The sequence below is a fragment of the Mytilus edulis genome, chromosome 7, assembly GCF_963676685.1.
Source record: "Mytilus edulis chromosome 7, xbMytEdul2.2, whole genome shotgun sequence".
In the NCBI taxonomy this organism is placed as follows: Eukaryota; Metazoa; Mollusca; class Bivalvia; order Mytilida; family Mytilidae; genus Mytilus; species Mytilus edulis.
The window spans coordinates 23,366,506-23,391,616 of NC_092350.1; the positions used below are offsets into that span (position 1 = coordinate 23,366,506).

The window sequence follows — 25,111 nt, forward strand, 5'->3', positions numbered from 1 at the left end:
CTGGTTTTGTGTAATAGCAATCTGATTGAAATATGGAACCTCTTCATTCTTACTTACAATCATCCTTAAAATACTTTTGTACATTTTAATTTCTGTTTAAAGAATTTTTCTGATGTCAGAACACTGTTACTAAAGTGTAGCTTAATAATTGTATGTTAATCAGATTGATCAACTGTCAACTCCTACAGTTTTCGACCATTGAAACTTCACAGATTAGATTGCTCACAAGTCATGTAGTAAGGGAGACTAAAATTGAGATTATTGAGTTTCTTTGTAACGTAGAAAGTGTTGCTTGTTGTCTTTATACAAAATGATATGATCTATAAATGAATTCAAATTTGAATTTACTATGTAGACCAGGGAGTATTGCTTAGGGTGTCAACATAGATTAATACTAAATATAATAATGCATATGGATTTATAAGAGAAAATAACATAATGTATTGAATATGTTTATTTGTTCAAAATTTTAAAAACTTAAATTTTGAAACCACTGAAGGTACACCATTTTCCACCATACATATGCTGTCCTGTTTCATAAGTTCTGATGCGGACCTTGTCTTTAGCTGCAAGATGCAGCAAGACACTTTGGGTCGCAGACACCTTCCCTGAGGATAATCCTCTACCATCAGGATAGTTGCCAGCAATAATGTTACCATTATGCATTAACTGTGTTACGAAATACTTTGAATAGTAGGTGAGAGTTGTCCAGGAAAAATAATATAGACCTTCGTAAGGTGCAACAAACTGTCCAGTGGAAGCATCGTATCCAGAACCTGTGTTGATAACTACCTTATCAAATATCACTGTTGATCCACTTTTGACATTAGTTTGATCTTTTGAAGATTTAGCCAGAAATCCAACCATTTTATGACCATCTGAAAAGATCAAAAGTTGATCATATATTATACAAAATGTGTAATAGGAAACTGAGAACATGTCAGATTACTTTGATACTCGGGATAAGATATACATTTTTCCTGTATTCCTTAAATGATGATCATTTGAAATCTTGAAACAGATCTGTTGTCGTGTACTCACTTTTTATTTGTAAACTATAGCTAGGACATATTATTACAAATCACATCGCCAATTTTTGGTTCCCATCTTCGCTTTTCATTATAGTTGTTGCAAATAAATATGAAAGTAGAAATTAAATAGAGCCACAAATGGTGGCACACATTTTGCAGGAAAGATGTTTAGTTTTTTTTATTTAGAATAGAAGCAAACAGAGCTTGCTGCATGAATACAATATACTGAGTAGTAAGGTTGAGTGTATACAGTTATTTCTATAGAATGTCAATGGAGGAGCCTAACATAGGATTATAAATGAAATAAATAACACATTTATGCGAAGAACAGGGCATTTGTGTAATAACTTATCTATCCTGGTTCCCGGTACTTCGTTCTGATAGCCATACGTCGTCGTCGTCGTCCGAATACTTTTAGTTTTCGCACTCTAACTTTAGTAAAAGTGAATAGAAATCAATGAAATTTTAACACAAGGTTTATGACCACAAAAGGAAGGTTGGGATTGATTTTTGGAGTTTTGGTCCCAACATTTTAGGAATTAGGGGCCAAAAAGGGCCCAAATAAGCATTTTCTTGGTTTTCGCACTATAACTTTAATTTAAGTGAATAGAAATCTATGAAATTTTGACACAAGGTTTATGACCACAAAAGGAAGGTTGGGATTGATTTTGGGAGTTTTGGTTCCAACAGTTTAGGAATTAAGGGCCAAAAAAGGGCCCAAATAAGCATTATTCTTGGTTTTCGCACAATAACTTTAGTATAAGTAAATAGAAATCAATGAAATTTTAACACAAGGTTCATGACCACAAAAGGAAGGTTGGCATGGATTTTTGGAGTTGAGGTCGCAACAGTTTATGAATGAGGGGCCAAAAAGGGGCCCAAATAAGCATTATTTTTGGTTTTTGCACCATAACTTTAGTATAAGTAAATAGAAATCTATGAAATTTAAACACAAGGTTTATGACCATAAAAGGAAGGTTTGGGTTTGATTTTGGGAGTTTTGGTCCTAACAGTTTAGGAATACGGGGCCCAAAGAGTCCAAATTTGAACTTTGTGTGATTTCATCAAAAATTGAATAATTGGGGTTCTTTGATATGCCGAATCTAACTATGTATGTAGATTCTTAATTTTTGGTCCCGTTTTCAAATTGGTCTACATTAAGGTCCAAAGGGTCCAAAATTAAACTTAGTTTGATTTTAACAAAAATTGAATCCTTGGGGTTCTTTGATATGCTGAATTTAAAAATGTACTAAGATTTTTAATTATTGGCCTAGTTTTCAAGTTGGTCAAAATGGGGGTCCAAAATTAAACTTTGTTTGATTTCATCAAAAATTGAATAAATGGGTTCTTTGATATGCCAAATCTAACTGTGTATGTAGATTCTTATTTTGGTCCAGTTTTCAAATTGGTCTACATTAAGGTCCAAAGGGTCCAAAATTAAACTAAATTCTTGGGCTTATTTGATATGCTTTATCTAAATATGTTGGTCCAAAATCAGGATTCCATATCAAGTATTGTGCAATAGCAAGAAATTTTCAATTGCACAGTATTGCACAATAGCAAGAAATATCTAATTGCACAATATTGTGCAATAGCAATTAATTTTCAATTGGAGTTATCTTTCTTTGTATAGAATAGTAGTTGATAATATATGTTGGAAATTTGCCAGACATGACTATGATGTCATTTTCTATTTTTATTTGCCAATAACTTTATGTAAATAACTTCATTGGAAATTTGCCAATATAAAATGTTGCTGATGAAGCTTTTTTTCCTTATTTTATCTAAAATGTTTTTAGATAATGTATGTTGGACATTTGCCAGACATGACTATGATGTCATTTTCTATTTTTATTTGCCAATAACTTTATGTAAATAACTTCATTGGAAATTTGCCAATATAAAATGTTGCTGATGAAGTTTTTTTTATTGTTTTATACAATAAACAATGTATATTCACTTTTACTACCAACCAATCTTTACCATTCAGTGATAACAAGCACTTTATTTTACATTTTAATATTTTATGATGTATTTAAAAGAGTAGTTATTGTTGCAAACTCCATTAGAAATTTGAATTGATATCAGTTTTGGAAAAAGGGAAACGGGGATGTGAAAAAAAGGGGGGGTTAAATTTTTCTCATTTCAGATTTCATAAATAAAAAGAAAATTTCTTCAAACATTTTTTTGAGAGGATTAATATTCAACAGCATAGTGAATTGCTCAAACGCAAAAAAATACTTTTAAGTTCATTAGACCACATTCATTCTGTGTCAGAAACCTATGCTGTGTCAATTATTTAATTTTAAATTTAGAAAGTTTGAAGAAGAAATCTTTAATTGATTTGTAAAATCTTGACATTTGTTTTGTGTAAAAAAAAAATGTTATGTCAAAAATTTGATCACAATCCAAATTCAGAGCTGTATCACGCTTGAATGTTTTGTCCATACTTGCCCCAACTGTTCAGAGTTCGACCTCTGCGGTCGTATAAAGCTGCGCCCTGTGGAGCACCTGGTTCAATTTAAAAGAGAAATTTCTTCGAAAGCTCAGATATTATCATGTATGTTTTGATGATAGTAATAAGTGTACCATGTGAGATTGCAATAAAACTACATTCTTGCAAACTATAAAATAGATATCCTTTTTTAATTAAGGAATGGCTGTAATATATTTTCTGTCCATGAAAAAATAACATCAACAATGTTGTGCACACTGAATAACCCGCGTAGCTGGTTATTTTAAAGTGTGCATCACATTTTTTATGTTATTTCGAATAGATGGAAAATATCTTAGTCATTTCTTATAATATAATTCTAACTTCAATTTTAGACCGGAGTAAACCATGAAAAAAACTTGATGACGTCACTTTCCCATGACAAATTTTGGTCTATGCGCTGATAAACAAACCAATGTTTGACAATCAGAAGACTCTTTACATTCAAAATTAAATTATTCTGGAATAATGGATGAAAAGTATAAGGAATAGAACAAATGGACTAAACAAAGATAAAGAATGCAGAAATGAAGGACCCTTATCCAGACCATTCTTAATTAGTTAATTTCAACATGAACCTAAAAGTCGGACAATTCTGCTGAAATTTATTTAGTAAAATGACGTCATAGTGGCATATAAGCTACAGGCGATCTATTTGCATTTGTTTTAAAATAAATAGTCCGTAGAATTCCGACAATCGGATGGATTAAATTCCCTTAACTTCATATGACCACATGCTTTTTTCATGTTTGCGAATTTGAAAATACGAAAAAAATATTAAACATTAAACAAATAACACGCATGGACTCGATTCAATCAAATGATTTAGAGTAGTACTTATAAGTTTACTAATTTTGTTTACTTACGCAGTTCGTTAGTATCACAATCACATCGCCCTTCTGTAGTCTCTACTAACTTAAGCTGGTATTGAATGCTCTTCCACAAGTTGGCATTTTTAGAACAAGCTTTGTGAGCATTGACTGATGAAAGGAGTATGAAGCCGAGAACGTAAAGAGCAATTACTGTAAGCAGACTGGAAAAAATAATATTACTATACATGCACTTCATGAAATATTACATATACATGTTGACAAAGTAGGTATCGACTACTTAAATGATTATAACTATATCAATGCGGTAGTAAGGTTAAACTAAACACCTCAAACTGACAAGGCGATTCAATCAATGATCTGTGGTAAAAATACTATTAAGATCTATTAAGATGAATAGTAATCAGTAAATCATTGTGTCTGGGTCCTACTAAAATGCGCCCGGGAGCGCCCGGGTGAAGAAAAAGCGCCCGGGGAAAAGAAAAAGCGCCCGGGGAAGAACAAATAGCGCCCGGGGAAGAACAAATAGCGCCCGGGGAAAATATATAGATATTTTATTGGCATGAGACAACTTTGTGTCGATGAAATAAGTTATGTACATTGATTTTTTTTTTAAATTTTAGACAAGTAATTTGCAAATTCAGAAAATAGACATTTATAATAAAGCACAAAAACAAGTATGAATGTTTCGATTTCTATAACAATAATATATGAATACTATTTCGAAAGACAGATAATAATAGATCACACTTTATGCGGAATATTTATAAAATGTAAAACTTCAAAAGACATGTTTTTCAAAAACAAAATTTTTGTAAAATGAAAAATGTAATTTTTTATTAAACAACTTAAATTTCACAGATAAATATTTATCTAATCAAAATTAAAAGAGTTACACATAATAAATCAGCAAATAAAGCAGTACTATACATGTACATGCAGTAGTTAAATGAAGGGGGTAAAAAGCAGGAGTTTGGTTTAATTCAAAACTAAGCATTAAATCCCTGATAAGCATAGACATTAAAACAGTCAAAGTTTTAGTTTTATAAAAAGATATAAACAACACTTTCGATGTAGCATCGTACATATTCCCATTAATCATTGTTAATATTAAGGACAAAACAAGCAATTTTTTTTTTAAGGAAAAAAAATATTGTTATAAAATATTATTATTTTATTCTCCCGGGCGCTAATTTTCCTTCCCCGGGCGCTTTTTCTTTTCCCCGGGCGCTATTTCTTTTCCCGGGCGCTTTTTAGTAGGACCGTTGTGTCTTGAAAACATAATATCTTCTTCCAGTCTTCACATATATGCCTGATTAGTCATGAAATCTGATAACTTTTGGTGATGAGACCAAGTCACTAGGTCATCTTGTATTTATTCTTAAAACTCCATGCAATAATTTTTTTTTCGACAAACGATTATTTGAGACAAGTTTATAAAGCATCTGTTTAAAACTCCTTAGAAAAGGTGCTCATTGCAACAAAATAATATTCGAAGGATTACTGGTTAAGTAAACTTGAGAATGGAAATGGGGAATGTGCCAAAGAGACAACAACCCGACCATAGAAAAAAACAACAGCAGAAGGTCACCAACAGGTCTTCAATGTAGCGAGAAATTCCCGCACCCGGAGGCGTCCTTCAACTGGCCCCTAAACAAATATATACTAGTTCAGTGATAATGAACGCCATACTAATATCCAAATTGTACACAAGAAACTAAAATTAAAATAGAACAAGACTAACAAAGGCCAGAGGCTCCTGACTTGGGACAGTGAATACAATAAAAGTGAGACTTACGTCTGTTTAGAAAAAATACCAATAGTTCAACTGCATTATGTATCAACTAAGATACCGACATATGCATTTAAAAAAGTAATCCTTCCTTCATCAACATGAAAATTTAGTCAAGTTCATGTGACTATCAATACATTAGCATTGCATGTTATCACGATTGTGTGCTTTTTGTTGACTGGATATAACGTTTTACAATAAATCCATTTGAGGTGTACTGATTGACATTGTAATCTTGGAAAACATACATCGTTCATTAGTTGAAATAAAGTTTTAAACTAGATTTCAATATCTGCGAGTACTCTAAGGTCGGTACTTTGTGTCTTTTTGTTATTTTTTTTTATAAAGTAAGAAATGCTCTTATGATTCAATCCCTTTCCAAATAATTTCTACAGGGTTTATTTCTCATGTTATGTTGTTACACCACAGTCTAAAGATTAAGGATTGTTAAGTGTATCATCATGGTCAGCTATTCTTTCCTCTTTGAATTGTCAACCCTTTGCATACTTAACTGTAAGGAATTTGCTAATTGTTGAAGACCATATGGTGACCTGTAATTCCTCAAATCTCCGTTCTTTGGTCCATGGATAGTTGATTCATTCATTTGGCAATGATGCCGCATCTTCCTATGTTGTTTAATGTACCTATCATTTATTTTAGAGACCAAATATAGTTGATGTACTTAAACCAATAACTAAAAAATGACATAAGCACGGCTTTAAAAGCTAATGAACCCGAAAGAAATGTCTAGAACATTAGAATTGATATATGAATATATGCTCACAAATAAGATACAAGACAGAAATAACATTTATATCAAACATCGATTAAATAGAGATAAGCACACATTGGTGACGTTCGATGCCGCTGAGGTTTAATGATAAGGAGCCAATGTTTATCCCTAGTACCATTTTGACAGGGCTTTATCAAATATGCCGCAAACTATTAGTTTTCAATTTTTTTATTTGGTTTACCTTATGGCTCACTTGGTGCTGCTGATTTTCACTTGTGAACGAGATTTTCTCCTTCTTTTTAAAACCTACTAAATATTTCTATCCTATTTATGTATCATTGCCTATTAATTTGTATCTGAAATAATAATTTGTTTTAAGCTTTTGTTTTGAAATTGTCTCACAGTATATGAAAGTGTTCTTACCTCATAGTTTCTGTCAGGTTCTTAGGTATTTAGAACTGTTTCTGAAAGTCTGTTTGACTTGTTATATTAATGAGTAACTTTATAATGTCAACAGGTAATATGATCTTCGAATTCAAACATGTAAAAATGTCATTAACGATATTCAATCCTTTGTAAAGTTTCTTGGAAACAACAATTTCTACACTTTATATTTCGTTTACAAAATGACATTGGTCTTCATTGAATACCAAGTCCTTGATATGGCAAAATTCTTAAGAATATTCTAGTACGTTTTTTTGAAACGTTATAGTTAAAATTACACAGCAGAAAAGGCATATTTTGCATTGCCAATTTAACAGTTTACGTCAGAACATCAAATTTATATCAAAGTAAAGTTTAATATCGTTTTTAATGTCAATCATTGGTTATATGATGGCCAACTGATTACCATAATTTACATTTGGTACTTAGTCTTAAGGTGGTACCCAACACCTTGACTAAAATTAATTTGGCTCGATTGATTTTCACAAAATTTTGACAAAATATTTACTTTGACCCTTTGAAAAAAAATACAAAAGAATAAAAAAAAACTTGAACCAAATGCTTTCTCGGAAACAAATGGTTGGATATTAAGCAGTTTGACAAACACTAATTTTGATCATTGAAAAGCTGAGTATTTCTTTAACAATACAACGTGATTAAAGCATTTAGCTGATTTTACAGAGTTATTTCCCTGTTGTGTAAGGTTCCACCTTACGCGATCAAAATCAGGTAAGACATAAATGTCCCGCGGGCTCAAATATTTTGTTGGAAGCCCTGTACATTGTTAGTCCGGCGGCTACAAGCATATTTCAGACGAATTGTGCACATCCTGCTACTAGCATGAAATTTGGCATAGACCTTCCTGAACTATTACTCTTTTATTTCAGATAGAGAGGCATTTGAAATAAATGTCTCACTTCTGGTAAAATCCAAAATGGCGGACATCATACTTGAATCAGCCTAATATCGAAGGCTATTATGTGAAAAGGTGTTATTATCATGCTACTAGCATAATATTTGGTACACACCTTTGTTATGCACTACTTTTGGATATATTATATAGATTAGATGTCTTCAAAAACCCTAATTCCTGTTAAAATCCAACATGGCGGACATTGTACTTAAATGAGCTTATTTTTCAGGGAGGGTAATTGAAATGTGTTTTAACGTATTGCTACTATCATTACATTGTGCAGGAACCTTTCTTTGGTGCTTCTGATGGATACAATGTATAAGACATATGTCTTAAAAACCCTTACTTCCGGTAACATCCAAAATGGTGGACATAGAAATATCATTTTATTATTCGAATATTCAACTTTTTATTAAAATGTAAAGAAAAAGATTTTTTTTGTGCTGGTCATTAGACTTTTGACTTTAAGTTATCCCCAAAACCACTAATTCTATCATGTTGTAAATGTTTAAATATAAAGTTGACACTTCCGGTAAAAATATGACGTATATTTCAAAGATGAGTCCTCAATCTATTTCTTCGATGTAGAGTTTTGGATAGATTGATTAAAACAAAATAAAATCACTAAAGTACTAAAATATTATAAAATTACTACTATTTGGCCAAGAATACATGTTTATTCACAGTTACCACCACATGCACACAAGGCAGTGCACGGGAGACCCGATTTTCCACATTAAGTTAACAATGACCGCCGCATCCTTTCTTACATCCACAATGTACAAGCTTCTGTTAAAATGATGAGGCCTCAGCAATAGTGTTTTTCAAAGGGATCCTCTTTGTCCCTTCTCTATCCATTAGTGCCTGGACTGGGTAGCATAAAAGCCAATCCCAAGCTCGTCCCCTAAACACCTGCATTAGTATATTGCACGTTTTACATGCTTGAAAAGACTAGACCAAGTTGAGGGAATAGCCTCAATTATAATTAGCCTTCCCTTTTGTGCATATAGTTATTTTCTTGCTTCGTTAATCATGTAAGCTTCATCTGGTAAGTTTGTGCGATCTTACAGTAAAACCCCGGTGATTTAGGCTGATCAATCATCATTCTTTTGTCTTTTAAAGTCACATCTTCAAATGCCATCAATGACTTCCACGCAGTCTTTTTTCCTTTTCAAGCAAAGAGAGAACCGTAACACAACCGGTAAAGGTATGGGTCACAATAAGTGTGTGTGGTCACGCATTGCCTATAGTGCATTTAAAAGGCCATGGATAAATATTAATCCAAAGATTTTTGCCTACCCAAACACAATCCATAGTTCGTTTGCCCCTATGTCACGCAATAGCGAAATGGTATTGACAGCATCATCAGTAACGACTGTTAATCATGATGCGTTTAAGTTCGTGTTTCACTGCATCAGGCACATGCACTACTATTTTAGTGTCTGTCTCTTAATGTGAACATGGTGGTACACTTGAAATACATCACGTGGTGGATAAGATAACTACCATACTCATCAAAGACTTCATCCACTCTTGTTACAGTTTCAATGTATTTTATTAAGGTAAGGACATATTACCCAATCATCATACTCGTTAGGAAACACCTTGAAACTGTAACAACAGTGGATGAAGTCTCGGATGCGAACATAGGCAATACTGGTAGTTTGAAAGCTGCTACAAGAAACAAGAGCTACATTTAGGGGAAAGGGAATACACAGATGAATCCGGGGTAAAAAAAATCCTCAAAGTTGGCAAAGATTTCTGAGAGATGACGACAATAAGAAAGAACTTTTTAGTTTTCGTTCACAGCAGCTTGCTCAATACAATTTTCAGGAAAAGGTAGTTGTAGCAACAAATGCTAAGGATGTTCAGTGTTATCCACCACTTGATGATGTTTCAAGTAAAGCACCATGTTTACACAAAAGAGAATGACACTAGAATAAAGATAGATGTGTCCGATGCAGTGAAACACAGACTTAACTGAGTCATGACTCGAACAGTCGATATTGATGTCTGTTGAGAATATTATGCAAACGTTAACGTTATGTTTCCCGTATTTACGTCTTATGTTTATGACGTTACTTTGTACCTTTGTATGGGCTCCTTTGATATAGATTTTGAGCATAACTGTATCACAACGCAAAGTATCGAGTTTAATTCGTTTATTACAATACATTTTGGTGCCGTGACGCCATGGAAAGTAAACTGAAAGCGGTGAGAGCAGGCCATAAAAGTGCTGTAACAAGACTTTTGAGAAAAACGGAAGTAGAGCAGGATTTGAAGATAGAAGGAAGTACAGAACTATTAGAAACACTTTCGCAAAAACAGAAGATTATTAGTGCTTTGAATGAAGAAATACTTAATTTAACGAAGGGTGAGGATGTTGAGGATGAAATTCTTCAGACAGATGAGTATAAATTCTTTCTGAATACAAAAATAAGACACATTCGTAAAAAATACTCAAATTCGCCAACTTCAAATATTACCACCTTACCTAATCTGAGTAATCATGTTGTCATTTCTATGTTATATTTAACATTGCCATTAAAGTGCGAGGTTTTGTATGCCACAAAACCAGGTTTAACCCACCATTTTTTTCCTTTAAAAATGTCCTGTACCAAGTCAGGAATATGGCCATTGTTATATTATGGTTTGTTTCTGTGTGTATTACAGTTTAACGTTGCGTCGTTTGTTTTCTCTTATTTTTGAGTGTAAATTGACATTGCGATAAGACGTGTCACGGTACTTGTCTATCCCAAATTCATGTATTTGGTTTTGATGTTATATTTGTTATTTTCGTGGGATTTTGTCTGATGCTTGGTCCGTTTCTGTATGTGTTAGTTACATTGTAGTGTTGTGTCGTTGTTCTCCTCTTATATTTATGCGTTTCCGTCAATTTTAGTTTATTACCCCGATTTTGTTTTTTGTCCATGGATTTATGAGTTTGAACAGCGGTATACTACTGTTGCCTTTATTAATCAATCAACGGAAAATACAAATCAGCATAGTTCAGTAGAAAATACGTATAGCTCTGTTCAACAACAAATGTACCATGTTCCGCCCAACGTTACGCAAAATCACCAACTTCCGAAACTCACCTTACCTACATTTACAGGAGAAACACTCATGTGGCAAACTTTTTGGGACTCGTTCCAATCATCTGTACACTATAATCCCACACTTACCGACATACACAAATTCACATATTTGAAATCACAACTTAGTAATGAAGCCGCTCAATGTATTGATGGACTACCGCTCACAAATAATAATTATACGGAAGCTATAAAATTGTTAAAAGAACGTTTTGGTCAACCACACAAAATCACGAATGCCTACATGCAAGCCCTGTTAGACCTTCCCGCAACACAATACAACCTTATCAGCCTCTGTAATTATTACGACAAACAAGAAGCATATATAAGAGGCCTAGAATCGTTAGGCAGATCGGGAGATTCGTATGGGGCACTGCTCATCCCAATCATCTTGAATAAGCTACCGTCAGCTGTAAGACAAAACTTAGCCAGGGAAAACGGAACCGACAATTGAGAATTAAAAGGATTAAGACATGGGATATTGACAGAAATCACAATTTTAGAAGCCGGAGTGAATCGCACCGATGTATTTATTGACACTTTACTGTCTACAGCGTCATTTTTGACTATCGCCAATAATAGAGATTGCACGCAAATACAAGATAGATTTGAAACCGATGAAGTTAATGAATATTTACCGTCTATAGCGTCATTTTTGACACGCGCCGATACGAGAGATTACCCGCGAACACAATATAGATTATATTACCGCCAAAGCACAAATATTCGCCATGAACCTTGTATTTATTGCAACGATATGCACGACCCCGCAAAATGCTTAAAAGTTCCAGATTATGAACACCGGATAACAATTATCAAACACAAGAGATAATGCTTTAATTACTTGGGAACGCACCGCGCAAATGAATGTAGATCTCAATTTCGTTGCCGATTCTGTAACCAGAATCACCATACTAGTATATGTACCCAAAATACCGACAGATCATACTTTGATATAATCGATAATGTAAGTAGGCATGATACGTCAATTAACGCCATAGTCAACCATGGAAGTATTGCCACCGCCACAAGTTTTCATTCGTCCACGATACAATCCCGTTCTAGCATATTATTGAAAACCGCCGTAGCACCCGTTTGGAGTGAACATCAAGGAATGAACACGAATATATTGTTCGATGAAGGAGCACAGCGTTCTTTCGTTACCGAGGAATTAGCTTCAAATCTAGACATAAAGGCAGTAGGTACAAAAATTATTAATCTTTCTACATTTGGAAATACAAACACTAAAGTTCAACACTTACCGAAAACAATTATATACGTTGAGCCAATAGAAGGAGAGAAAATACCCATTGAAGTTTTAGTAGTTCCTACTATAGCAAGTCCTATCACAAATTATAGTGAAAATGATACCCGAGATTGCAAACATTTAAAAGGATTAAGATTAGCACACCCGATCACAAACGACAACAATTTTACTATATCTTTACTGATAGGAGCTGATTTTTACTGGGATTTTGTAGAGGATACCGTAATTAGAGAAATAGGTCCGACAGCTGTTAAGTCTAAACTTGGTTACCTGTTGTCTGGTCCGACATCACCAGATGTGAATCGTAAATCGGGACTAGTAGAAATGTTCAACATTTTGACTAATCCTAAACCGGAAGAGTTTAAAATATAGTCACTTATAGGAGAAGTCGACACAGAACATGAAGATGAAAATATGTACCGAAAATCATCAGTAGAATTTCATGAATATGACCACGAGACCTTACCAATAAATGTTATTACAAAAAGAGAACTGATAACATTAGAGAGTTTCATGAAAAGAGAAGGGACAACAAAATCAACATCCGTGTCGGAGATATTGTGCAAGTTTATGACGAAAAACCACGAACTCGGTGGAAAAAAGCATTTTTCCCAGATCGTCAAACTTTATCCGCTAGAGATCAACAAAGAGGACCACACCAAATATAGCAGATGAGACTAATGAAGTAGATACCAGAAGAACAGTGCCTATGCGAAAGGCATCTATGCATGCAAAGGAGAACATTAAAACTTGGACAAATTCTTAGACATTAATTTTGTGTCCGATTTGAAAATCGTTATAGAGACTGCTAATCTTTAATTTTATCATAGTGATTTCTAGAGACAGTAATTGCCCATCATATTTTAAATCATATTTTTTCGTTTCAGATATGGACATTTAAAGAAATATTTGAATTTTATACAAAGATATACTTTTGCGGCCCCCCAGTATGTTGAGAATATTATGCAAACGTTAACGTTATGTTTCCCGTATTTACGTCTTATGTTTATGACGTTACTTTGTACCTTTGTATGGGCTCCTTTGATATAGATTTCGAGCATCACAACGCAAAGAATCGAGTTTTATTTGTTTATAACAATACAATGTCATTGCTGATTCGCTATTCCGTGACATAGGGGCAGACAAACTTTGGTTTGCATGTGGAAGTGGAAAAAGCTTAAGATATATATCTATCCATGACCTTTCAAATGCACTAGGCATTAACAGATAACACGTTTGCTGGAAAAAGAACTGCGTTGGTGACATTGATGGCGTTTGAAGATGTGACTTTAGCATTTAGAATGACGATTAATCAGCCAACATCATCAGATTTGGATTTGATAAATTTAATGTCATTGAAAACGATACGTGGTTTTGTTGTAAGATCGAGAAAAAAATCTTATCAGATGGGGTTAACAAAGCAAGAAAACAGGTATTTTTGGATGAGGAAAGACTTATTGAGGCTATTCCCACGACTCGGTGTAGTCTTTTTCAGCATGTAAAGCGTGCAATATACCATGGCAGGTGTGAATGAGTAACAAGCTTGGAAAAGGTTCCTATGCTAATTAGTCCAGACGCATATGAATGGCGAAGGAACAAATATGATCCATGGAAACCCTTTTGGCCAACTATTTGTGAGGCCTCTTCGCCTTATCAGGAGCTTTTACATTGTGGATGTGAAAAACAATAACACAGTCTTTGTAAATGTGGAAAATCAGCTCTCCGATTGTGAATTGCGGCCTAACGAGTATGCTGATTGGTTATTATGTCCTTACCTTCATAAAATACCTTGAAACTATAATACGAGTGGATGAAGTCTTGAATGCGTATGGTAGCTATAGCAACAAATGCTCAGGATATTATTTGTTATCCACCACGTGATGAATTTCCAGTTAAGCAACAAGTTCACATTTAGAGGCAGACACTAGAATCATGGTGCATGTGTCTGATGCAGTAAAACACGAACTTAAACGAGTCATGATTCGAACAGTCGTAAATGATAATGCTGTCATTACTGTTTCGCTATTCCGTGACATAGGGGTAGATGAATCATGGATTGTGTTTGGGAGGGCAAAAGACTTTGGATTAATATCTATCAATGGCCTTTCAAATGCATAAGGCAATGAGTGATCACACACACTTATTTTTTATCCATACCTTAACCGGTTGTGATATGGTTCTCTCTTTGCTTAAAAAGAAAAGAAAAAGACTGCGTGGGAGACATTGATGGCATTTGAAGATGTGACTTTAACATAAAGAATGATGATTGATCAGCCTAAATCACCAGGGTTTTACTGTAAGATCGCACAAAATTAACAGATGGGTAAAACATGGTTAACGAAGCAAGAAAATAACTATTTGCGCAAAAGGGAAGGCTTTTTTAGGCTATTCCCTCAACTTGGTCTAGTCTTTTCCAGCATGTAAAACATGCAATATACTTAGGTAAGTGTTTAGGGAGACGAGCTTGGAATTGTCTCTTATGCTACCCAGTCCAGAGGGGGACAAAGAGGATAACTTTTAAAAAACTCTTTTTGAGGCCTCATCATTTTGTCAGAAGCTTGTACATTGTGGATGTAAGAAATAATGATGCGGTCGTTGTTAATGTGGAAAATCAGGTCTCCCGTGCACTGTGTGCATGTGGTGGTGTCCGTTATTTTTGGCCGAAAATTGTAGTAATTTTAAAAATGTTTTAGTACTTTAGTGATTTTATTATGTTTAATCAATCTATCCAAAAATCTACATCGAAGATATGGATTGTGGACTCATCTTTGAAATTTACGCCATATTGTGGGTTTTTTTTACCGGAAGTGTTACCTCTTTTTTTAAACATTTACAACAGAATAGAATTAGTGATTTTGAGAATAACTTAAAGCCAAAAATTTAATGAACAGAAATAAAACCCCAACATTTTGAAAAAAAGTTGAATATTACAATCAGAAATTGATAATTCTATGTCCGCCATTTTGGGTATTACCAGAAGTAAGGGTTTTAAAGACATATGTCTTATACATCGTATCAATGTGAGAAGCACCAAATAAAGGTTCCTGCACAATGTAATGATAGTAGCAGTACGTTAAAACTCATTTATTACCCTCCCAAAAAAATAAGCTTATTGTAGTACAATGTCCGCCATGTTGGATTTTACCGGAAGTAGTGTTATTAAAGACATCTCATCTATTTAATTTATCCAAAAGTAGTAAAAAAACAAAGGTTTGTACCAAATATTATGATAGTAGTATGTTAAAAACACCTTTTTACACACTAGCCTTCGATATTGGGCTGATTTAAGTATGATGTCCGCCATTTTGGATTTTACCGGAAGTGAGACACTTTTTTTCAAATGCCTCCCTATATGAAATAAAAGAGTAATAGTTGAGGAAGGTCTATGCCAAATTTCATGCTTGTAGCAGGATGTGCACAATTTTTCACAAAGCCGCCGTACTGTTGAAGATAACCAAGCAATATGACGGAATTTCTCACGGTCTTCGAATGGAATAATATATGAGGTTCAAGACTACAACTGTTTCTTTCGGCATGTTGAAGATTAAGAATGAAGAATATATGATTTTAAGCTACAAATCGGATCGAACTGCAAATATCTGCAAATATCTTTTATCACAGAATTAATAGGTAGACATATCATAAAAATAGTCAAACAAGTGTTATTGAAAAATTATTTTTAAAATAAGGTGTAATGAAAGAAAACGTGTGGTGGAAAGCTTATTCGTTTTGGATACCTTATATACTCCATAAAACTTATATTAAAATAATACATAAGGAAATGCTAGTACCAAATCTGGAATATGGCAGTTGTTTTCCGTTTGTTTGATGTGTATCATGTCTTCTTTGACTGTCCGTGACGTTAAACCAGTAAATACCTGGGATGTGTTTTAACTGATTTTGGTCTCTGATGCATAATTTTTTTATTACGGATTGTTCTTTTAACTAGCTTTCAGTAACTGCAAGTACTCTCAAATTGTTCTTTTGTGTTGATTTGATCTCTTTGACTGTCCATGGCGTTAAAACATTAAATCCCTGGGATGTGTTTTGATTTTTTTGTTCTCTGATGCATGATTTTTCATTTTAATTTGTTTTTGGCTTTTAACTAGTTTTTAGTTACTTCAAGTACTCTCGAATCGTACTCCCATGTTGATTGGACCTGTTCACACAATTTGTAATGCATTTTTGTTATTCAATGTTTGCTTGTTTTTGTGATATATCTCGTCTAACTATTTTTCCTTTGATAAGTGTTTAGTATTACGATCAATTTTCACGTCAACAAACAACAAAAGTAATTTGTTAAAATATTTCCGTACTCCTAACAACAGAATTATTATAAAGTTACCTGTGTATGTTATTCTATTTAATACCATTTCGACCCAGGTTATAGTGTTTTTACATTGTTTTACATATTGTGTAGTAGATCAACTTTTTTTTAGTGTATGTTTAGAAGGTGACGTTCCCTTGTCACCATCTTATGGTGTTTATATATCTCAACTTGTATGCAGACATCTTATACGTTCAGGTATTTCACATCCAATATTTTATGGTACTATTCTTTACAAAGCACAAACATGTCGGCATTCACATCCAAAGCTAGCAAAACTTTTAAACAGACTTATTTTAAGAAGGGATATAGTTACGATACTGTTGGCTTTATAAATATTTTGATAACTATTTACACCACTGGGTCGATGCCACTGCTGGTGGACGTTTCGTCTCCGAGGGTATCACCAGCCCAGTAGTCAACACTTTGGTGTTGACAAGAATATCAATAAGGTGGTCATTTGTATAAATTTCCTGTTTACACAACTTTGAATTTTTCGAAAAACTAAGGATTTTCTTATCCCAGGCATAGATTACCTTAGCCGTATTTGGCACAATGTTTTGGAATTTTTTATCCTCAATGCTCTTCAACTTTGTTCTTGTTTGGCTTTATAAATATTTTGATATGAGCGTCACTGACGAGTCTTATGTAGACGAAACGCGCGTCTGGAGTACTAAACTATAATCCTGGTACCTTTGATAACTATATTCAAGTCATTAAAGATGGCATATTTTGGCTGTAATATTGATTCACTTATAGGGTCTTTGCATCGGAAACAAACACATTTATTCTAAAACCAGTTGTTGGCATGATACGGGTTATGTTCTTCTAATATATTTTATGATGGTATGATACTAAACCCCTAACGGGAATGAGTGTGCTTGATATTCATATAATGAAGACATAACCTTTTCATCAGTTTAATTGAGGTCTGGAGCAGGCATGTCAGTAACTACTAATAGTCCTTTTGTTAATTTGTGTATCTTTGTCATTTTGTTTAGTTTCTTTTGTTACGTATTCTGACATCGGACTCGGACCTCTTTGAAACTGAGTTTTACTGTGCGTATCGCTGTGTGTTTGTTTTTTCTACATTGGATAGAGGTATAGAGGGAGGATTGAGATCTCAAAAAAACATGTTTAACTTTCCGCATTTTTGCGTCTGTTCCAAGTCAGGAGCCTTTAGCCTTTGTTAGTCTTGTAGGATTTTTAATTTTTGTTTCTTTTATATATTTTAGAGTTTAGTATAACGTCCATTATCACTGAACAAGTATATATTTTTGTTTAGGGGCCAGCTGAACCACGACTCCGGGTGCGGGATTTTCTTGCTGTATTGAAGACCCATTGGTGGACTTCGGTTGTTTTCGGCTTTTTGGTCGGGTTGTTGTCTCTTTGACACAATCCCCATTTTAATTTTAATTTTGTTTTACCTGCTTTGTTAATATTTCTTTTTGGATCTAGTTAAGTCATTTCAAATGATAGTTTATCATGTGTCTTTATATGTTGTAATGTTGTAATGTTGTACTACTGTTTTCGGTAAGGGTGAAAGTTTGCGCCTGTTAAAACGTTTAAACCCGCTGCATTAGTTTGCATCTGTCCTAAGTCAGGCATAAAGACAACAGTAGTATGCTTCGTATTGAAGACCATACTTTGTTCTATAATGGTTCACTATTTACAAATTATGACTAGGATGGTGAGTTGTCCATTGGCATTCATACCGCATTTTCTTCTATCTATGAGCTTTTAACTTTGCAATTTCGATAAAGGACTTCCTGTTTTGAATTTTCCTTCGGTGTTTTTGGTATTTTACTTTTTATAAAATGGTTGTTTTGATGTCATAATTATAAGGATTTTAGAGAAATATGGTTAAGAGTTTGAGTGTGCTTTTAGAAGAAACTAGTTTGTAGTTCTCATTTCCTTACTTATTTACTTTGACATTTTTAGTGAATCTAAAAAGTAACAAAAATTAGAGAAGTGCTAGTATTCTCCTTTACTATAGTTTCAGCAATTTCAAATAAAAGGTTAAAAGTCAAAATCTTTAGAAATGACAAAGTGACGACCTGAAATAGCTGACGGAATATAAATAATAAAATGCATCACTCTAGAAATTGTTTAGATAATCGTGCTTTTTGCGCATTAAAACGCAGAGGGCTAGTCAGAATTCCAGAAGGGTATGCAAGTCAACAAGATTAACCTGACCTCATTTTATAGTTCTGTGATCAATGATAAGCTTTTTTAATTATATAAAAATAATGAGAAGTGGTGTGAAACGATCTCCACCAAAATCCTGGGATGACATATATGCTCCTGAAGGGTATACAGATATTGCTCTACATATGACACCCATCGTGTAAGAAGTGCTGTCCGTTGGTTAAATACAAAATAATATGTTGGATGAATTAAATCGAACTCATATTTATTCGGTAGACACAGGAGTATCTCTAAAGATGTACTTCCGAGAATATAAAATAATTCTGAAGACATTAACCTACATTTACATGGATTTAAAAAGAGAAAATAGCATCTTGTATTTGTTCAACATTTGTTCAAACTGTTAAATTTTGAAACCACTGAAAGTAGACCATTTATCACCATACATAAACAATCCTGTACTTTCAGTTTTGATGCAGATCTTGTCTTTTGCTGCAAGATGTAGCAAAACACTTTGAGTCGCAGACACATTACTTGAAGATAATCCTCTGCCATCAGGATAGTTAGCAGCAATAATGTTGTCATTTTGCATTAACTGTGTTGTGAAATATTTCGAATAGTAGGTGAGAATTGTCCAGGAAAAATAATATAGACCTTCGTAAGGTGCAACAAACTGTCCAGTCGAAGCATCATATCCAGAACCAGTGTTGGTAACCACCTTATCAAATATAACTGTGGATCCTTTGTTCACATTACTTAATCTTTTTGAAGATTTAACCATAAATCCGACCGTTTTATGACCATCTGAAAAAATGACATTTTTTATTAAAAAAAATATTGTGTAATAACAATATGTCCTCCATTTTTATTATCACATTATATAACAGTTATGTATAAAAAGAAAACATGTGTATATCAAACAGTTTGATGCTCGGTATTTATTCAATGGTGATATTTCGAAATCATGAAAAGATATGTTGTCGTGTACTATTTCATTTCTGTCTTGTTATTATTACATTGTATTCATGTAAAATAGTCAATTATAAAATCATATTTTGTTAATTCTAGTTTTGAATTTTTATACTACAGTGTAGTAAGGGTTCTTATAATCTTGGATTTCAAATATTCGGCGTTGTGAGTTCCTGATGAAGGTATATTTGTGTACATCTAGAAAAGCGCTTCGGACAAATGCAATTTGTAACTTGCTGTTTTCCTTTTTTATAGATAACCTGCAAAGATCTATGCATGAAGACTGGGACCAACCTGTCAAAACACTGGTATGTGATACAATTATTTGATTAAAAGGTTAAAGTTAAACCGCGTCTCGATAACTGATGCCTCTTGAATGATCACTCAAGTCCAAAATACATTTAGAATTCATATGAAACTCCGTTCTTGTCTGTTAGATGAACAAAACACAAAATTGTCCTTTATGCTGGCTAATATTTTTAGAATTTGGAAGGGACATTTCTTCAAAACCGCAGATATTATCATGTATATTAAAGTGTCAAATGTACCATATATAATGGCGATAAAAGCGTCGAAAGGTACATCGGGTGTCTTCCACTAACTTGAGTTAACATGGCAGAAAACAATCGCTGCAAGCTAGTCCTTAATGAAATATGCAATTTTTAAGGAAGAAAAACAACTCATCAAAATGAAGAAAATAACATGTTTAATCTGATTATTACAACAACAAAAAAGACAGACTTTTTTTTATTAATTTCATTTGTTTAATTCAACTTGACCATATAAGAGGAGGTTATTCAAATTTTAAGTTACATTTATTTTGAAATCTAGTTGTGATAAGTTTCCCTATAACTAACCAAATGTCTTGTGTCTTTAATTTCAGCATGCCAATCTAAACGTTAATGTCAAGGCAACAGACAAACTTATTTGCATATGTTATAAAAAAAAAACGTTCCGTAGAATTCCGACAATCGGATGAATATAACTCCCTCAACTTCATAACTTCATATTGCCAAATGCCTATAATGTTTGCGAATTTAAAAACACGAGAAACAAATAAATGATAAAACAAACAATATGTCTGCACTCTTTTTAATCAAATGATTAAGAAAAGAACCTGTTTGTACTTACACAATTCTTTATTGTCACAATCACATCGCATTTCTGTATTCTCAACTAACTTAAGCTGGTATTGTATGCTTTTCCACAAGTTGGCATTTTTAGAACAAACTTTGTGAGCAGTGACTGATGAAAGGAGTATAAAGCCGAGAACGTAAAGAGCAATTACTCTGAGTAGGCTGGAAAAATAATTTTATTACAAGTACCTGATGAAATATTACATATATATGATGAACCAATCAAGTGTCGACTACTTAAAAGATTATAACTATATATCAATGCGGTAGTCTGAGGTCAAACTAAACTCCCCAAACTGCCAAGACGATTCGATCACTGATTTGTGGTAAAAAAAACATATTCAGATGAAAAGTTTGAAAAATAAAAGTTCTTTAGATCTGAACTAAATTCCTATCTTCGACGTGAAGAAATGACCTTGAATATATACTACTTAAATATTATGGCCCATTGTAACTAAAATAATTTTAACGTAGATCAGAGACTATGTTAAAAAAGAAGACTTCAGCCTCGATATTCGAAATCCTTATTAATTATGGCATATACCAAGTTGTTAATATGCCTAAAGAAATTATAGACCTATTCATAAATCTAGCGGTACTCATTAAACAATTGTGTCTTAAAAACCTGATATCTGTTTTTTTACAGATATGGTCATGAAATCAGTAAACTTTTGGTGATAAAAACCAAGTCACTAGGTTATACTGAAGTTATACTTTAAAAGCGTATAGTGTCTGGGTTTTTTTTAATCTCAGGATGGTATGTTTTTACGTCAAATCAATTAAAAAAAAGAATGTGTGGTACAATCAGAGATCAATGAGACAGACAACAACATACCACCATACAATTTGAGTTTAGTCAAACGAGAACACTTACAGGCCTTATACTGAACAATCCAATTTTTTCGACAAACAAATATTACAGATAATTTGTTTTAAAACATCTGTTTTAAACACGTGGAAAAGCTGTTCCGACGATTGCAGAAAAAAATCAAAGTACTAAAGTACTGAACTCCGGATGACCGCAAGTTCTTGTGGATGGTCACAAGCACTTGTCTCAGAAAAAAAATCACATCTCTATACCTGAAAGTGAGGTTAAAGTAAAGATATATTTTTTTCTGAGACAAGTTCGTGCGTGGATAATAAATTCAACCTCATCGTAATAACTATTATATTGTAGTGATAAAAATCAGTATACTCTGGTTTGTTGTTATATATGATATTAATATTTGTATATTACAGTTACGTGTATATATAATTTTCATCCATTTGTATATCATTCTATTCTACTATATTAATAAAAGTGCAGTGCAAGTGCATGGGGGACACTCTTCAGAATCTGTAATAATTCGATATGTCTAATAGATTGGATTTGAGCAGGCATTCATATTTTCCCGCAAAACGTTCAATGTCCCATGTAGAGTTATCGGTCCTTGAGAGAGAACAAAGACCGATAACTCTGCACGGGAGATTGCAAACGTTTTTAAGATATTCTTCCGCATGCGTTAACACACTTTTTCTGTACGTGTGCATAGATATTAAAGATTTTTTACTTATATATATATATTTCTAACGACAAAACATATTCATATCATTAATTTATGTTCTAAAAAAAATATTTTTAGGAGTGTCCATTGAAAAAATGAATTTATAACAAGCGATAAGGAATGTTATTTTGCACTCGATAATGTCGGCGTATTTATCATGTTTATAGATCGGTTACAATCCCAACACGAAAGTTACGTAATGGAATCTAGGCGACAGCAATATACCGGAATGTCCTCACGGTCATCCGATGTAAAAATCATTCGACAACTGGTTTGCTGAATAGAATAAAAGTCAGAATTACAATGATTTTCTAGATAATATACAAATAGTTCAACTATTACATGTATTAACCAGTGAGAATCTAGTGATAAAATATAACCTCCTCTGTAAACTAGATACCGACATATGCATTATAAAATAAGTATTCCTTCATCAACATTAAAATTCAGTCAAGTTCATGCAATTGAACACGGAGATATAAATTATTATTGTCAATTATGGTTCATTTCCCTAGCAATACTAAGAATTTTCTTATACCAGGCATAGATTACCTTAGCCATATTTGGCACAACTTTTTTGGAATTTTGGGTCCTCAATGCTCTTCCGCTTTATACTTGTTTGACCTTCTAAAAGTTTTGATCTGAGCGTCAGTGATGATCACTGATGAGTCCTGTGTAGACGAAAAGCGCGTCTGGCGTGTTAAATTATAAGCCTGGTATCTATTAGCATTGCCCGTAGCCATGATTATGTAATTATTATCAACTGGTTATAACGTTTTACACTAATTCCATTGGATGTGTACTGATTGACATTGTAGTCTTGGAGAACGTAGTTTGTTCATTACTTGAAATAAAGTTTTAAACTAGCTTTCTATAACTGTGAGTACTCCATGTCCGGTATTTTGTGTTTTTTGTCTTTTTGTTAATTATTTTTGAATTAAGAACCGGGCTGATGAGTCAACCCCTTTATTACTGATTTTTACTGGGTTTTTTTTTCTCATGTTATTTTGTTATACCACTGTCCAAAGACAGGGGAATGTTTAGTGTACCAACATGCTCACTCATTCTTTCATCTTTTCAATCCTTGGCAAACTTTACTGTAAAGATTTTGCTAATTGATGAAGATCGCATGGTGATCTGTATTTGCTCAAATTTTTGTGCTTTGGTCCATGGATATTTGATTCATTGGCAATCGTTCCACTCTTTCCAGTGTTTTATAGAGCACTTACAATGTATCATTTGTTTTATGGGCCAAATATACTCGAACTTAAACCAATAACTGCAAAAGACCTAAGCATGACAACTTAACCTTGACTTTTATAGGCCAATGAACCGTATAGAAATATCTAGAACATAATGATTTATATATATGGTCAAATACGATATACAAGACAAAAATCTGCTATACATCAAACACTGATTGCCTAGAGATAAGCACACATGGGCAACAATAAATGCCAATGAGATTTAATGATATGAAGCCAATTTCCACACTGCGAGCTTCTTTTGAAAGGGCTATACCAAACATGCCGCAAACTACTAGTTCTCAATTTGGTCTACCTCACAGGAAGGTAGCTTTGTGTTGCGTTTTGCTTCTAAATGTTTGGGCTTTTTTTTTCAACCTACTAAATACAGATGGCCTATTTATGTATTATATCCTATTAATTTGTATCTGAAATAATGATTTTTTTAAGCTTTTATTTTGAAATTGACTTATAGTTTATAATTTACTAAAGTTGTGTTCTTACCTCATGATTTCTATCAGGTACTTTGGTGTTTAAAACTGTTTCTAAAAGTCTGTTTTGACATCTTATACTTCTAAGTAATTTTATAATGTCACCAGGTAATATGATATTCAAATTCAGACATGTAAAAATGTCATTAACGATATTCTATCCTTTGTGAAGTTTCTTGGAAATAACGATTCCTATATTTTGTGTTTCGTTTACAAAATGACATTGATCTTCACTGAATTACAACCCTTGGATTTTTAAAAATTCTGAAGAATAAACTGACAGACTTTTAGAATGTTACATTTAAAATTTAACAGCATAAAAGGCATTTGTGTCCTGTATTTTTGTCAAAAGTACTGCTCAATTGTGAGATTAAATACATTTACACCATATGTAAAACAAAATCCAAATGAGGAACAAATATGATATACAGCAAAAACTAACATCAACAGACTTGGGACATGCCCATACAGGAAAGGGTGGGGTTGATATTGAAATGTTAGTCTATTGCAGACCTGCCTACCCATTATGTGGTCTATCAGCATTTTCATTTATTATTATCAGTATTTTTAGAATTCTGTCAGTACAATCACCAAGGGTGGGGTTGATATTGACATTTTAGTTCATTGGCATTGACAACTTTGTTCTATAGGAA

The 25,111-nt window shown here is 33.3% G+C and overlaps 2 protein-coding genes across 3 annotated transcripts; both read right to left on the reverse strand.

The window, feature by feature from the left end:
• Nucleotides 1–476: 476 nt before the first annotated feature.
• Nucleotides 477–14,489, reverse strand: LOC139481071 (cerebellin-2-like). 2 transcript variants are annotated; one of them, XM_071264144.1, is made up of 3 exons: nucleotides 7,304–7,359; nucleotides 4,392–4,558; nucleotides 477–878 (listed from the first exon to the last, which is right to left on the reverse strand). In XM_071264144.1, the coding sequence occupies exons 1-3, from the start codon at nucleotides 7,306–7,308 to the stop codon at nucleotides 478–480; spliced, it is 573 nt and encodes a 190-aa protein (XP_071120245.1). In that variant the 5' UTR covers nucleotides 7,309–7,359; the 3' UTR covers nucleotide 477. The 2 variants fall into 2 exon arrangements, 1 of the variants encoding a protein (XP_071120245.1); XR_011654554.1 differs by lacking the exon at nucleotides 7,304–7,359 and adding an exon at nucleotides 14,375–14,489 and having other exon boundaries at nucleotides 681–878.
• A 4,829-nt stretch (nucleotides 14,490–19,318) lies between these two features.
• On the reverse strand, nucleotides 19,319–24,517 carry LOC139481072 (cerebellin-2-like). The gene is made up of 3 exons (XM_071264145.1): nucleotides 24,472–24,517; nucleotides 21,175–21,341; nucleotides 19,319–19,878 (listed from the first exon to the last, which is right to left on the reverse strand). Exons 1-3 carry the CDS (start codon nucleotides 24,474–24,476, stop codon nucleotides 19,478–19,480), a joined length of 573 nt encoding a protein of 190 aa, XP_071120246.1. The 5' UTR covers nucleotides 24,477–24,517; the 3' UTR covers nucleotides 19,319–19,477.
• Between the last annotated feature and the right edge of the window lie 594 nt (nucleotides 24,518–25,111).

Bases quoted from the DNA above. Each gene is read 5' to 3' on its own strand.
- LOC139481071 (XM_071264144.1), bottom strand. The intron at 879-4,391 runs GTAAGTAAACAA...TGATCTTTTCAG, and splicing joins TTGTGATACTAACGAACTGC to ATGGTCATAAAATGGTTGGA.
- LOC139481072 (XM_071264145.1), bottom strand. The intron at 19,879-21,174 runs GTAAGTACAAAC...TCATTTTTTCAG, and splicing joins TTGTGACAATAAAGAATTGT to ATGGTCATAAAACGGTCGGA.